The sequence below is a fragment of the Carettochelys insculpta genome, chromosome 2 (genome assembly GCF_033958435.1).
Source record: "Carettochelys insculpta isolate YL-2023 chromosome 2, ASM3395843v1, whole genome shotgun sequence".
In the NCBI taxonomy this organism is placed as follows: domain Eukaryota; kingdom Metazoa; phylum Chordata; order Testudines; family Carettochelyidae; genus Carettochelys; species Carettochelys insculpta.
Window position 1 is genome coordinate 153215536 of NC_134138.1, and position 17051 is coordinate 153232586.

Here is a 17051-nt window from a genome sequence, read left to right on the forward strand (position 1 = left end):
GAAAATATTGTTGGTGGGGGTTCTACAAATGTAAACCACTGAGAAGTTTCTCTGCTTTTTATGCAAGCACGACCCCCTACAACAGCCTTGCTGCCACATGGTGCAGTGAGGCAGCAGCTGGTGCCAGGCAGTGCAGAAAAAAATACCAAGTGCTAATCTAGCAGAGGTGGAGACAGAACCAAAAACTCCATGCTGGGGCTATTTCTAATGAGTGGATGCGCTCACAGTACTAATAGCAAAGAAAGGAGGACATTTCTGAGCCTCTCCTACAAACATGACCCCGCACATCCATAGGCTTCCTGGTCCCAGTTTGAAATTCATGGTCTTCCTGATACCTAATTCCTGCACACCTGGAGAGCAGCAGCCAGAGTGCAGCACTGTGGGTTACATACAGGATACCTCCAGAGGCTAATAAAGTCGATTTTAAGATGTGGTGCTTCCACGCAGGCCTTTATTCAATCTTTTAAATTCAAATTTGACACTACACCTGTCAGGTACCGATGATATTATGATATCGATATGAGTGCTCTCTAAATTGTGCTAATGGTATTTACAATGAAGAGAGTCGTGATAATATCACGCTAACTGCCTTACATTCGAATTTATCTTGTAGTGTAGACGTAGCATAAGATAGTTTCCTACTTTCACCTCTTAGACAGAGGTATCTCCTGAATGTACCTACGCAGGGATTTGTAAATGTCTTGCAAACTTCATCAGATGGGTCCCTGCAGGTACAGTATTCTCTGAGTACTGAAGAGACCCAGCTTTTCTGTTAAAGGGATCAGCTCCTTTACTGGCTGAAACTCTGGACCTTGTTGAGAAGAGAAAGTGCTGCCTTTATGTTTGAAGAAGACTGCTCTATACAAGCAGCTCACTAAGGCTGTGGCCACCCTAGCAGCTCATTTCGAAATGAGGAGCAATTTCAAAATGAGCAGGAGAGCGGATACACAGCAATTGTTCATTTCAAAACTAATTTAGAAATTAAAAGGAGTTCATTTCTAAATGGTTATTCCACTCCTGTGTTAGGAATAACGCCTCCTTTTGATGTTAATTTTGAAATTAAATGTGTGTAGCTGCTCCCTGGCTGCCATTTCGAAATTAAAAGTCCTCCACAGAGCCAGCCCCTCCCACCAGCAGCCAGAGCTCTATGGCTGTCAGCTGTTGGTGTAGCGGCCTACAGCTGTGCCTTCAGCCCTCCCCTAAACCCGCCTAGGTTCCCTGTGCCGTGCATCCTCTGCAATCAAAAATTCACAGGCTTCCTGTAACCTCCTGCACATCTGGATGGAGAGCAGTGGAGAAGGAAGTAGTCATTCATGGAGGGTCACCACATAGCTTTTTGGGATACATATGGGAAACTTCTGGAGGCTAATAAATTCAAATTAAAGACATGGCACTTCCACACTAGCCTTTATTTGCAATTTTAAATTTGAAAGTGACACTATCCCCATCTGGTAATATTGACATTTTGTTATCGGTATTTGGTCTCACTAAATCGAGCTAATGGTATTTACAGTGAAGGCAGCTTGGTATTAAAACATCACTAACTCCTTTACATTCTGTTTTATCTCATAGTGTAGATGTAGCCAATGTAATTTAACTGTGCAGACAGAAACAACAGACACTTGGAGAAAAGTGTGAAGAGGAACAATTTTAAAATTATGTAGTTGATGCATAGACTACATTTTGACAATTTCATAAGAGTCAGTTAGGCTTAACTCTAAAAAGTTTACAAGTGTGAAGAATAATTTCTTCTCTTGTTTTGGAGGCCATGGGGAGAATGAGTTAAAAGGATGGTCAGCAGAGAGGTACAGGTTGAACCTCTGTTGCTCGGCACCCTTAGGACCTGACTGGTGCCAGACAAGAGAATGTGCCAGACCACGGGAGGTCATATTGTCTAGCCGCATTACCAACACTTTCACTGCTTACTGGGCTCTTAGAAGACATTTAGGGGTAAATTACAGCTAAGTAACAACGCAAACTCAGAGAACTGATGGTTTGAAACAAACTTTATTGGACCCTGGGAAACTTGGCTGTACCCGTAAGTGATTGCCTGGCTAACTGAAATCATGCCTGATTATGGAGTTTGCCTAATGAGAGAGTTCTGTATTAGACAGGTTCAACCTTTACTGCCTCTTACTTGCTACCATAGACATTTTCTGCAGCAGGGAAAGGCTCCTGTAGCTGGGAGGCAGCAAGTCAATACATGCCTAAAAATAACAGTGCAGACGGAAGGCATGGCTTCAGCAAGTAGAGAGTCCACAAGGTACATACTCAGGTACGTATCAGCATCCAATAAATATGTCTCTATTCATCTGACCTGTGCTTCACAGTCTACAGTATGGCTTAAACCCAGGGAACCACAGAACCAGGTGAGCTGAGAGCCTTGCTGGGCCCTTGGCCAAGGTGTGTATGGGTGGGTTCCATGCTTGTGGAAAAGGTGTGGCATTCCACAGTCCCACCTGGACCATGCTTCCCTCCAGTACCATCCAGAGTGTGCCACCTGGGGCTCCAGGGGTGATTTAAAGGTCCGGGAGCCCTGAGTCCCTTTGAATCACCAGGTCCAGGGGAAGTTGCCTTCTTTGCTCCCCTGTTGGCAGACCTGTATCTACTATGCATGTGCTGATAGAAGTGGGCAGTGCAGACAATGCTTAAGCTACAGGCAGTTAATAGAGGAGCAAATGCATATACAGTTACATTGCTCAATGGCCGTGTACAAAAATTCCAAATCACCAAAATGGGAGGCAGACTTCCCCTTACTAGCATGACTGTGTCTTTGATGGGACAGGGAACAATGGAGGCACCCCATATCTTTCCACCTCACCATGCTGGGGTGGGGGTGAGGGAGATCTCAACTGGGAGTGGGTGGGGCAGTGCTAGGTGTGTATATGGGATAGGGGAAGGGTGCTCCTTCTTTCTTTTTTCCACTCCTCTGCTCTCTTGGCTGCTGCAGTGTGAGAAGGCAGGCTCTCACATAGCATCCAAGTACGGCAAACTGTCCCATTCCCACCTACTGCCATTGGACAGCATTGTCAGGAGGGAGCGATCAACAGGCTCTGACGTGCAGTGGCAGGGAAAAGGGATGTTGTTTCTGATGACAAGGAGCCATTTTTGGCTTTGTTCCTGCCTCTCCTTTCCCCACCCTTATCTAGTGAGCTTGACCTCTGATGATGCCAGCGACTAGGACGATCTCCCAGTTTTCTCTGGGGCCTGGCAGGGATTTTCCCCCAAATGGCATGATGGGTAAACTGCTGAGTGGATTTTTTTCACATTCTAACCAGCATCCTGCTTTGGGGGAGGAATGGTTTAAATTACACTTATTGCAACTTTGGTGGACTCCAGCAGAGCACGTGGTTCAAAATGTGTCTGATATGAGATCCTTATAGCCCGATGGCTTGTTTGAGTATGGGGTCTGAGCATCACACTGTACAGTGAGGTGGTATGCCTCCATGTCTCACACATCCAGTAGCTCCCTACAGCTCATCTCTCTTATCTCATGAGGGGAGGAAAGGAACGGACTGAGACTACAGCTTCCAGCCCAAATCCAGAGGCAGGCCTGAGGTTACACAGTGTCATGGGAACCAGTTAAAATCCCCAGTGGAACAACCCTGCTCGGTATTTTGGGAGTAGTTCCCTGCTGGTTAATAGTTGAAATAAAGTTGTGGCTTCCACCTTTATGGCATACATGTCTCATTGTATCTGCATTAATGAGTAATAATTGTGAAGAAAATAGATTGTAATTAAGCAACACCTGCCAGTGAGTTATCCAGGTAATAATTAAATGGGAAGGTCGAAGAGGCAGTATCAAGCAGTGTGTGAGTAATATGAAGACAAAGAAGTGTTAAATAAAATGCAAAATTCCAGATCAAGGCAATTTTTAAAATGGTCTATAAATTCCACTTTGCCAAAAGATTGATCTTACACCTTTCTTCAGAGTGGTATAGCAATCTTGTAGAAAAACAATTTGCTGAGATAAAATTACAGGGGATTTATTATGGAAGCTGGTTGCAATTTTATCGATTTTTTAGGTAATACCACTCTAAATGTATATGTAAACACACACATATGCAATCATATATAGTAAGGCAGATGAAAAGAGCATGCTTCTTACCTGTCTACCAAGAACTAGTAACGTCACAAAGAATATACAGAGAGACACTGAACCCATTGTCTTCAGGTCTTTCAATATGCCTGGCCTGTAAAACAGAAACACAGCTAAAATGAATTGCTCAAAAAGGTGCTTGTGTGTGTGGTGGTGTGGGGGAATCATCTGTCAACTTAATCACAATTCCCCTCCCGCTCTGCATTTCTGTTATGTAAACTCCTTGCACAACTTTTTAATAATCAAATTAAGACCTTTTAATATAAAGTTCTATTTTTTTCTGGAATGTCAAAACTATACTGCATTTAGTAATATTATGGGCCCCTGCTTTCTGAATGTATAATGTAAGCCTGGAGAATGCTATTCAATTAATATATTTAATGTTTTTCTTTGCATACTAAAGGAGAGCTTCCCATTGCTTCTCAGACTGTTGGTTTAAGCAGATGGAAGTGAGAATGTGTGACAACAGTGCTTTATTTTGTTTCCATATGTGACTAACCACACCTCATGACTGTGAAGAAGTGAAATGAAATCAAGGCATCAAGAGGCCTGTCAGGCTCAGGACCACACAAGGCAGGAACCATATTAACCACTCTGCCTGGACAGCTTATCAAAACCTCAGTTCTTTGGAAGCTACAATATCAGAAGCTGCCCACTGTGGCTGCCCCGGTCAGAAAGTATTAAGAAATATGCTAGAATAGTCACAAACTTTGGGCTGTTATGCAGGTAATCAAAGGTGTATGAGAAATGCAAAATAACAAATATTTCTCCAAATATATCACAGGTATGTCAAGTACACGTGTGGTGTGTGTATTCTATTATGTATATGAACCCATCCCCTTCCCATCCCGTTTGTGTGCTAAGGTTTGTATTTTCAAAGAAACAGAAACACAAGTAGTACTGTAACAGAGAGGAAGCTGTGCTAGTCTAGACACTATCAAAACAAAAAGCAGTCAAGTAGCACTTTAAACACTAGCAAAATAGTTTATTAGATGAGCTTTCGTGGGACAGAGTCTGTCCCACGAAAGCTCACCTAATAAACTACAAGTAGTACTGTTCTATTCAGATTCTTATTCCACGGTATCCTATTGTCTTAAGACCTGGATCAGTGAAGGGACGAATTCTACTCAAAGCAGTCATGAATTTCTACCATTGCATACACACTGCTACATATGCTATCTTCAGGAGACTAGTATTGTTTAAAGGTTTAAAAACATGCCTTTTCTATACTGTAACAGTGAAGTTACAGACCAGTCATTATATTGACCACATCAAACATCCAACTAACAAAATGGAAGTTATATGTTCATTGACTTAAAAAATCATTCCCACTTACACCTATTCCTTTGTGCCCACAAAAGAGTTTTCTGAATAGAAGAACCTCTCTTGTTAGCACGGCAAGACAAGGAAAAACTGTTAAAATGAACTGTAGGTCTACAAACAGTTTTTAAAATCTGTCATGCACAGATTATAGCACTAACAATTGAACACAAATGCTCTAATGCTGGTGAAAAAAAGATGCTCTGGCTGCTAGCAAAAACACATTTTAACATGGTTCAGGTAACAAAGAACTAATACTGCATTCTTTTTATGACAATGCAAATGAAGCCATACTCTCGTGCAAACACTAGATGATTTATGCAGTCTGAACATGTTTATTTCTTTTATTATAATACTGCTACATATATAATCACATCATATATTTAGCACACAGGAGTCAGTTATCTTGATTTGGGATTTGTAGATGTAGAAACATATTTCCTAAATCTGCAAGCTTTGTTCTGCTCCACTACACACACAATATTTTAATTGCCCTTGCCTTCGTAGCATGCTATAAAAAAGACATACCTTTTCATTGCATACAGGAATCTGATGTATTCATCAAGCTTGGAGCCATGAGTGTTCAGGAGGATGATATGGTAGCCCACTAATGCAATAAGCATTATCACCATTTTCAACTCATAATTTATCCGCAAGAAAACAGAACAGGATATCAGCCCCAGAATGCAGCTGTAGATAAAATACTGGCATAGAGAAACCAAACAAGACAACCATTTAGGATTTGACCTAGTGAATATTAACCAGCGAGAAGAAAGGAACTTGTAATGAAATGGTTATATTAGCTTTACAAAAATGATTACAAATGCATATAAATTAAATATGAAATCGCTCTTTATCATTAAATAATCAAACCAAGCCCTGAGGACATGGCGTTGAGTCACTAAACATATGACAAGGATGTCTTTGGTAAAATTATAACAAACCAATGCTGTTGTCATTTGGTTCAGACTCACATCACATGAAGAGCTCACTTAACCCACATCTTTATTTCATGCATATTGTTCATCAACTCATTGCCACTTAATTTAGCCTGCATATGTCCAAGTAACAGGACACAGGGCACCAGACTCAACACTGCTCAGTGGCAGGGTGATGCTTGTTGCTATTTTTTCTAGGACTAATACATCAAAACATGATTGTTGTGACTGAGGTGAAACTTTTCTGAAACATTTTTCTTCGGCCTAAGACTAAGCATGCAAAACTTCAGGTCTTTTGTCCCCCCAACCCCCTACCTTTTTTTTCCCCTAGTGGAAGTGGGACAGGGCGGTCAGAATGAGTACTAAAATGGAAAGACAATTACACTATATTATCCTTGATGGTGTCCATATCACATTCTCCAAAAGGAGAAGTCACAGAGTACATGAATATTATGGATTTATATCAAAAAAGAAGGTTAAGGGAACTTTTCTTAGGACAAGTACATTTTACTTCTAATTAAAATATTTCTGGAACAGGACTGAAAGAAGTATGTTTAACTGAAACTGAATCAGCATATTCTCATTTTGGGAACTCTCTATGAGAGCTTTACACAGTACAGTTTGCTATAGTTATCTTGTGATTTTAATTTTTCACCAATGTTTCTTATGAATTACTGTATAGAAAAAAAGGAAAAAAGTAACTCTTATTCAGAATCTTCATTATTTCATTCTTTTCAATGGTGCCGATTATCTCCTGTGAATTCAATGTATATATAAGGTAACAGATTTCACTTTTGTACTATAAAAGCATTAGTACTTTTGAAATTGGTTTTCATATAGGAAAAAAATGTTAATGCTTTGGCTGCCTAAAAGGTAATGAAACTTGTAAAGAAAAGATCATTTAGAAATATTGAGCCCAGTTTACAACTGCTGCCTCCATGGATGCGTCTGATTCAGAAGCCAAAAATGTAAGTACCTTAGATTGATGTTCATTTTTCAAAAAGGTAGCCCTAAATTTGTCTCTTTGATTTCTTTGGGTATGTCTAGGTTACGGCCCATGTCAGCATAACACGTCTAAAGCTATGATTTTTTCACAGAGGTCACAGAATCCAGGACCTCTGTGAATTCAACCCCAGAAGCCAGGAACTATGGGTGGCAGGGCCCACTGGAGCGCCAAGCTTCTGCAGATGGCAATGGCACCCTGGAGCTCTTGGCTGCCATGGACAGCAGGGATACTTTAGAGCTTGGACCCACCAGGGGCAGTGGGGGACTTTAGGGGGAGGTCCTCACTGGCAGGGAGGGGGGCACCCAGAGCTACGAATGGGCCCCCATAACTGTCCAGCTTCTGCAGGTGATGTAGGAACCTCACAGCTGAACTTCCACATTTTGTCCTGGCTGTTTTTAGTATAAGTAGAAGTCATGGATTTCCGTGAATTTTTCTTTATTGCCCACCACCCATGACTTCTACTAAAAATAGTAATAGTAGTAGGCATCCTTCAGTCTGCATATACTATGGATCGCACCCTTTAAAGTTTCAATTGAGGACTTCATTTACAGCGTCTATTGTGACTATGAAGACCCACACGAGAGTGACAGTCCTTGCTGCATCTCTTGCAGATGTGGTGGGTGTCTGGCAAGTCCTTATTGTGCTTTCTGTGTGCTCGCTTCTCCTCTGCTAGCTGTCTGATCCTCATCTCGCCTTTCTCAAGGCCCTTGCGTAACCCCTGCCTCCATCTGCTGCGGTCGTCTGCTAGTTCTTCCCAGTTGTCCAGCTCAATGTCTACCTCTCTGAGGTCTCTCTTGCAGACATCTTTGTAGCGCAACTGGGGGAGTCCCGGAGGTCTTTTGCCAGAGGCTAGCTCACCATACAGGATGTCTTTTGGAATCCTTCCATCATTCATCCTGTGGATGTGGCCAAGCCAGCGGAGTCGACGCTGCCTGAGGAGGGTGTGCATGGTTGGGATTCCAGCTTGCTTGAGGACGGCGGTGTTGGTCACTCTGTGCTTCCATGATATTCCAAGAATGCGCCTGAGGCAGAGCAAGTGGAAGACGTTCAGCCTCTTTTCCTGGTGGGCATACAGGGTCCAAGTGTCGCTGCCATAAAGGAGGGTGCTGAGGATGCAGGCTCTGTAGACTTGCATTTTGGTGTGAGTGTACAGCTTGTTGTTATTCTACACTCTCTTGCTGAGTCTGGACAGAGTTGTGGCTGCTTTTCCGATCCTCCTATTTAGCTCAGACTCCGACGACAGGGTGTCAGTGATGGTGGGCCCGAGGTAAACGAACTCGTGGACGACCTCTAACGTATAGTTGTCAATGCTGATTGATGGGGATTCAGCAACATCCTGACCGAGTACGCTTGTCTCCTTTAGGCTGATGGTAAGCCCGAAGTCCTTGCACGCTTTGGAGAACTGATCCAGCAGTTTTTGAAGCTGGTCTTCTGTGTGAGACACTACAGCAGCATCGTCTGCGAACAGCATGTCTCTGATGAGGACTTCTCGCACCTTAGACTTAGCTTTCAGCCTTGCAAGGTTAAACAGTTTCCCATCAGATCTTGAGTGCAGCAAGATGCCCTCTGTTGAAGATCCAAAGGCATGCTTCAGGAGGAGTGCGAAGAAGATCCCGAACAATGTCGGAGCAAGCACGCATCCTTGTTTGACGCTGCTCCTGATTCTGAAAGCATCCGATAATGCGCCGTCATATTGGATGGTTCCTCTCATGTCTTCGTGGAATGACTGGATCATCCTGAGTAACCGTGGAGGACAGCCTATCTTGTGGAGCAGTTTGAACAGACCATCCCTGCTAACCAAGTCAAAGGCCTTAGTCAGGTCGATGAAGGCTATGTGGAGTGGCTTTCTCTGCTCCCTGCACTTCTCCTGCAGCTGCCTTAGAGAGAAGACCATGTCAATGGTAGATCTCTCTGCGCGGAATCCACACTGCGATTCGGGGTACACCCTCTCAGCAATCTTCTGGAGTCTGCCAAGGATGACGCAGTTCACCTGCCTTGCTGGGTGCGTGAGGCTTAAGGTTCCTGAACCTGACAAGTGACTGAAATTTGGGCACCAGGCAAACCAATAAGAAAATCAACAAAAAATGAGAAACATCAACAACTTAAGCTTGCTTGCTGGAATGCGTGGACCATGCTGACCGGCTTGACTGAAGATCTTCAGGCCATCAGTGACACCCGCAAGACCGCTGTCATCAATGAGGAACTGAGGAGGCTCAGAGTTGATATCACTGCACTGCAAGAGACACGACTCGCTGATTCGGGATCTCTAAAGAAAAAGGACTACACCTTTTTCTGGCAGGGTAAAGCCCAAGAAGAACCCAGAGAGCATGGTGTTGGCTTTGCTGTCAGAAACACCCTTCTACAAATGGTTGATTTAGTCATGGGCCGATCAGAAAGACTTCTTCGGATCACGCTTCAAACTTGCGCCGGTCCTGTCCACCTGATCAGCGCTTATGCTCCAAGCCTGTACGCCACACCAGAAGTAAAAGACAAGTTCTATGACGTGCTTAGTGCTGCTGTAGTGCAAATACCTGCTCGTGAACAACTGTACATCTTGGGTGACTTCAATGCAAGAGTTGGAGCTTATTGGGCCTCATGGCCTTCCTGCTTAGGACACTTCGGTGTGGGAAAAATGAATGACAATGGACAGTGTCTCCTTGAACTGTGCACGTACCACAATCTGTGCATCACAAACACATTCTTCCAAACGAAGCCACAGCACAGAGTGTCGTGGAGACATCCACGCTCGAAGCACTGGCATCAACTAGATGTGGTCATCACTAGGCGTAATAACCTCAAAAACGTCCTTCTGACATGCAGCTATCATAGTGCTGACTGTGATACAGATCACTCGCTAGTTTGCTCCAAGCTCAAGCTGAGACCCAAGAAGCTGTACTGCTCTAAACCTGCTGGAAGGCCCCACATTGACGCCAGAAAGACGGCAAACTCGGAGAAAGCTGAAAAGTTCAGAGAGACCCTCCAGGAAAATCTGCACAGCGGCCCTGGGGGCGCCGATACGACATCCAAATGGCAACATCTGAGGGATACAGTTTACAACACGGCCTTGTCGGTGTTTGGAAGAAGAGCTAGAAACACGAACGACTGGTTTGAAGCTAACTCCGATGAAATGATTCCAGTCATTGAAAAGAAGCGTGCTGCACTCCTGGAGTACAAACGCTCACCGAGCCAGAGTACCCAGCAAGCACTTAGAGAGGCCAGAAGAACAGTACAGCAGACAGCCAGGCGCTGTGCCAACAACCACTGGCTCCAGCTATGCAGCAGCATCCAGACCTGTGCTGACTTTGGTAATCTCAGAGGAATGTACGAGGGTATGAAGAAGGCATTAGGACCCACCCAGAACAAGATGGCACCTCTGAAATCCAAATCTGGTGAAGTCATTGCTGACAAAGCCAAACAGATGGAGCGCTGGGTTGAGCACTACTCCGAGCTGTACTCACGCGAGAACGTTGTGGTTGACGCAGACCTCGATGCCGTTGAGCTCCTACCAGTAATGGATGAACTGGATCAAGAACCGACTGTGGATGAACTGAAGAGAGCCATCGACAGCATTGCAGCAGGAAAGGCTCCTGGCCAGGATGGTATACCACCAGAGGTAATCAAATGTGCCATGGACACACTCCTGGAACCCCTACATGAGCTACTGTGCCTGTGCTGGAAAGAGGGTGAGGTTCCACAGGATATGTGCGACGTTAACATTGTAACGTTATATAAGAACAAAGGAGACAGAAGCGACTGCAACAACTGCCGTGGAATCTCCCTCCTAAGCGTCACTGGTAAACTGTTCACTCTACTAAAAATATCTATAACAAAATATCTATAACTTTAAAGTCACTTGGGGTGTGAATAATCTACCCCCCAAGTAACATAAGGTACACGGACATAGGCCCAGGTATACACAATGTGTGCTGGTGGCTGAGCTTCTCCTCCGAACATAGCTTCTGCCACTTGCAGGGATGGCAAAGAACACGTTCACCAGATGCACTGCTGCAGTGCTGTATGTACAGACATGAGCACGACTAAAGCTCTTCTGTCAGAGTTCCCAACACTGCAAGGGAATGTTTTAATCCCTCGCCAATCACATTTTCGGTAAAACAAACATTAAAGCAATGGAACCATTTGTATTTGTAGGAAACTGAACTCTGGATTCAAGCTACTACTGAAGTACTGTGTTTTGGACCCTTCCTTCCCCTCCACTGCTTAGAGCCAAGGAACATGCCCAGCTCAGTTCAGAGTATAAAACTATGCAAAAATATACAGTGTCGAAACATGAAGGAATGTGGCCATTTAATTCTTGCAAAAGATTCATGCAGCCAATAGAACAGACAGGAAAGAGCAGAGAGAAGGTCTGAGGAAGGAACATCAAAGCGTAAAAGCCAATACTGCTGGAATTGCTATTAATGCATAGAGTGAGCTTTCTGGTCCCTCTGGACACAAAAGAGAAGTTGAGCAAACCAGTGGCAGCATGGGTTTCGGCGAGCCATCTTCTGCATAGGAAGAGTCAGCATAGGAGAGTTCATATGCAGAGATGTCCAGCGTATACATGTCTGGGGGATTTTATATCAAAGACTGATTTTCTTTGCAATGTATTTGTACCTCACCGCTAGTCTTCTCCTTCAAACCCTGCAGGGTACAGGATACCTAGACAGCAACTATTTCAAAAGCCACAGAAGTGCATTGTTGCCAACCACTGTGATTTTATGGTTGGAGTTTGAATTTGTTATTTTTCCTAAAGCTTTAGACCCTGGAGTCCTACAGTTCTGAGATTTTCTGCATTATTCAAAAAGAAAAAAATAAGTTGGTAGCCTATATGGTTGTGGACGACAGCTTGAAAACATGAATTCAAAGGGCTCGACCAGAGGCACATAGAAAGAATTCCAAATGTATTATAAAAAAATCTCATGACATTCTGGGAGCTGATTAATACATTCTGAACATTTGAGGCTTGCAGTACTGGAACTGTGATTGTATTTTCTCTCTCACACAAGGAAATCATGTGGGTCTAAAAGACATAAATTTTGCATAACTTCTAGCATTTGGAAACAATTTTGCAGCCTCCCAACAAAAAAAAAAGACAAGCTATCCCTTTGCCATTGATTAAGTATTCCCTGACAAGTCTTGTATAACAGCAGGATGCACAGTACTAAGACTATCTCAGATTGCAGCAAAAAATATTAATTAGCTTGCTTCCAAATAGGGCTCAATTCTTCTGGGATCAAAGCAATTTAAAAAAAATTTCTTATCCGTTCATTTTAGTCTACCTACTCAACAGATCTGTCAGTTTCATTTTTGTATGTCACAGGCGGTTTCTCTGTGGGAGTAATGTTTGATGCCATTATACACAAATATACAAAAGACTAAATTTAAAAAAGAATGATTTGCCACCATGAGTGTTCAAAATATCATTCCACAACCATGGAATAGTTTTATGTATAGATTTTTAATTTTTAAAAATCAGTGATTGATTAATAATTCACAAGGATTTTGCCTTGTTCTCTTGCTGTCTTATCAAGTCAGAAATGATGAGCTCTAAAATGCTTTGTGTGGTTTAGGATGGAACTACTGCATAATTAGGAGGTGTTTAATAAATAAATAGGAAAGAGGAGTGTTAAAACCTTTATTCCACCATAAATTATTCACTGCACCTGAATTATTAACAAAGCAGTGACAATATTTTGTCTCTGTCATAAATCCTAAACCCATTCGTGAAGTGACAGAAAATAATAGTTTCAATGTGTAAAGAATGGATTTTGATATTATTAAATTTTTTAAAACATATCAAGGAGCAGTTACTATAAAATAGTTTCAATACCATAAAGACCTGGTATCTTAGAAGACACTGGATAGTGTCAAAAATGTTAACCATATCCTTTGTTTTGTGGAAAAAACCCATCAAAGAAATATAAAAGCACAATAAAATAACTTGACAAAAGTAAATATAAAAAATTTCTCTCTAAAATAAGATGAAAATAAATTAGTGTATTGACTTTTTCCATGTATGTACATACAGAGGACTGTTAAGATCAGCTTATTTACAACAAAAGCTCTTAATATTCGTTCATATTAAAGAAATGTGTTACCAATAAGCCATCAGCTCACACTAACAGATCAGGAAATAAATGTTTGATGCCTCTTTAAATCTTCTTGGATTCTAGAACTTCTTGTAGAATATCAAATTCCAAAATGTTTCAATTAAAGAGAGATTACTTTTATTAATTTCTTTGCAAAAAAAAAAAAGCCCCCTCTTTAGGCCCACTGACCTAGAAATAAAATTGTGAATAAAGTTTATCCCCGTTTAGATTAGCTGCTTTCACACTGACAAAGTGAAAACTGGGGAGAGTTCTAAGAGGCCCTGGTGACTAAACATTTCTTTCAACATTAATGAAAATGTTTATAATTAACATGTTAATGTTAAATTAGCTAATCTTTACACTGCCCTCAATTTTCATTTTATACATTGAAAAACATTGCCAAAGATGTTTTGCCTGAGGCCACAGTGGGGCTACGTCTACACGCGAAGCCAACATCGAAATAGCTTATTTCGATGTAGCAACATAGAAATAGGCTATTTCGATGAATAACGTCTACACGTCCTCCAGGGCTGGCAACGTCGACGTTCAACTTCGACGTTGCGCGGCACCACATCGAAATAGGCGGTGCGAGGGTACGTCTACACGCCAAAGTAGCACACATCGAAATAAGGGTGCCAGGCACAGCTGCAGACAGGGTCACAGGGCGGACTCAACAGCAAGCCGCTCCCTTAAAGGGCCCCTCCCAGACACAGTTGCACTAAACAACACAAGATACACAGAGCCGACAACTGGTTGCAGACCCTGTGCCTGCAGCATGGATCCCCAGCTGCCGCAGCAGCAGCCAGAAGCCCTGGGCTAAGGGCTGCTGCCCACAGTGACCATAGAGCCCCGCAGGGGCTGGAGAGAGAGCATCTCTCAACCCCCCAGCTGATGGCCGCCATGGAGGACCCAGCAATTTCGATGTTGCGGGACGCAGATCGTCTACACGGTCCCTACTTCGACGTTGAACGTCGAAGTAGGGCGCTATTCCGATCCCCTCATGAGGTTAGCGACTTCGACGTCTCGCTGCCTAACGTCGAAGTTAGTGCCGCTACTTCGAAGTAGCGTGCACGTGTAGACACAGCTTGGGAGACGTAACACAGAGAAGTTAAACCAGGAGGGACTTATAAGTCATTTAACCTAGCTTCCCACTTATCACACACCATTAAATTTCATCCACTTAACTCCTGTACTGAGGCCAATAACTTGTGCTGGTGAAAGGATATTTTTCAGAAAGGCATCCAGTCTTGGTCTGCACACATCACGAGACAGATTCCACCAGTCCTCTTTGCAGTTTGTTTCAATATTTAATCATCCTCATTGTTACAATACTATGCCTAATGTGAATGTGTCTTGCTTCTTCTTCCAGTCACTGGATCCTGTGATGCTTTTCTCCAGTAGAAAGCCCTTTAGTACTGGGTATTTCCCCCATAAATTCATTAAATGGATGGAGTTCTGTAAGACTCAATGTAATGCACATTCTCCAGCACTCATATCATTTTAATGCCTCTGTTATGGATCCTCTCCAAATTTTCTGTATCCAAGGATCACATTAGCTTCTGTTTTTTCCCCTTTACTGTGACATTGAACTGGAAGCTCATGTTGAATTGTTTGTCCATGATGACACCCCTCACCCCACAATTTCTTTTCAGAATCACTGCCTTCCAGGATACAGTCCTCCATTATGTAGGTATAGACATACCTCCTTGTTCCTAAGTATGTGACCTTGAATTTTAGCTGTATTAAAAGTAAAATTGTTTAGAATAGGCTGAATTCACTAAGTGATCCAGATTGCCCTGTATGACTACCCTGTTCTCATTATTTACCACTTCACCAATCTTTGTTTCATCTGCAGATTTTATATTTACCTTCAGATAACTGATGCAAGTAATGAACAGCATCAGGCCAAGATCTAGAACCAGCACCTTCTGGAAATGCATAGAAATCTCCCCGTTCAATCAAAATTTCTCACTGACAGTTACTTTGAGATCTGTGGCAGCCAGTCAGATCCTAATCCTTCTGTGCTAAGACCTGCAGCTTCAGAATCGGGCTGAGCAGACATCAACAAATTTACAAATAGGAGGGTAACATGAAGATGGCGTATTCATCGTTGAGTGACCACCAAGAGAATCCACTTAAGGTGTGCTCTATTCATAGTACAGAAGCATTTTTTTTTAGAGTTAAAGCTCTGAGTTGTTGGCTACTCAACCTTCCTCAAGGACTCTTTCTTAATCTGAAATTCACTGAAATTCAAAGTTAGGGTCTGCTTTTCAGAAGTACTGAGGCCCTGCATGCACCTTTCCTTGACTTCAAATGAAGTTGTAAGTGTTCAATGCCTCAGAGAAAAAGAAAAAATAGGAGTCCTTTGGAGGCTTCCTGAGAAATCCTCTGAGCCACTAGTTTTCATAAGGTCCAATAACTGTAGGTTTAATATAGCCAGTGCAAATTGTAAACAAATAAAGAAATGTAAATGAACTTACTGGTAGGTAAAAATAATTCTTTTGTATATACCACAGCGTTTGATTACTTGAATTGGAAAAACTTGCATTTGACGAGTTGTAAGTCAGCACGGGACCATCCAGGAAAAACTAGGAGGAAATAATATTAAGTCCATTAGTGCCTTCACGAGTGACAGATCAAAGATGTAAGGACATGAGAGGGGAAAGCTCAGTCATTAATTACTTATCATTAGTTTTTCATTGTAAATTGAAAAAACAAAGGGAAACAGTATTCAGTTTATTACCTCAGGCCTGCACGCTTCAGAAAAAAAAAAGAACTTATTCACCTACATCTAAAGCTTTCCATTTGCATAAGAGATGAAAAGCTATTATAAGTTCTAATCAGCAGCTTTAACAACCAGGTGACACAAATAAGTGAGCTTAAGCCATACAATATTCCATATAAACATCTCAGCCTTATCTTTTATTTAGGCACGGGAAGACTTCCAGAAAACTCTCTTTAATTTTGTATTGCTGTTCAGTTTTAATGGCCCAGACCCGCTCCCACTGAAACAGAGAGCCAAACTATTTATTTTGATGGGAGCAGAATCAGAGGTCCAAAGTTCTTTTTTGAATGGAACACAGTGGGCTTTACTTTCAAATTACCATCAGGCGTGGCCTCAGCAGAAAGAAATAGACACAATGAAGTACTTTCATGTAAAATTATATGTAGGCTTGGCAGCATTATATGCTTATTTTAAAGCATTTTTATTTATTCAAATTTTCAGAAATTGTGCAAACTTATGATGGGGTCAGACAACAATTATTTAATGACAACAGACACTGAGATTCAAAAAGTTAAAGCTTTGTAACAGTTAAAACACAAATAGTCAACACCACATCAATATGTGCAAAGTAAATATCCTCAAGCAATATTAACACATCCTCAAAAACAGCATTTTTGTTACTTTGTCTATCTGTGAATTTCTATTGTCGCTGATGGAAATATTTTGTCAACTTGTGCTTGGGTGGTGACATTAATATTTACAAAAACAAAAACAAACAAAAATGCCCCTCCCTCAACCCTATCATTCCAACCTACATTAATCTATCTTCAAGCACTGCCTCTGAAGAGTCTACAATGATCTATGGTATTAGAAA

The 17051-nt window shown here is 42.1% G+C and overlaps 1 protein-coding gene across 1 annotated transcript in view; it reads right to left on the minus strand.

Annotated features, from left to right (window-relative positions):
• Positions 1-17051, minus strand: part of ADCY2 (adenylate cyclase 2) — a 440039-nt gene that overhangs the window by 31557 nt on the left and 391431 nt on the right. Inside the window, exons 17-19 of the mRNA XM_074987859.1 lie at positions 15933-16040; positions 5948-6123; positions 4109-4193 (exon numbers count right to left, since the gene is read on the minus strand). Coding sequence (XP_074843960.1) covers positions 4109-4193; positions 5948-6123; positions 15933-16040 — 369 coding nt within the window. The remainder of the gene's footprint in view (positions 1-4108; positions 4194-5947; positions 6124-15932; positions 16041-17051) is intronic.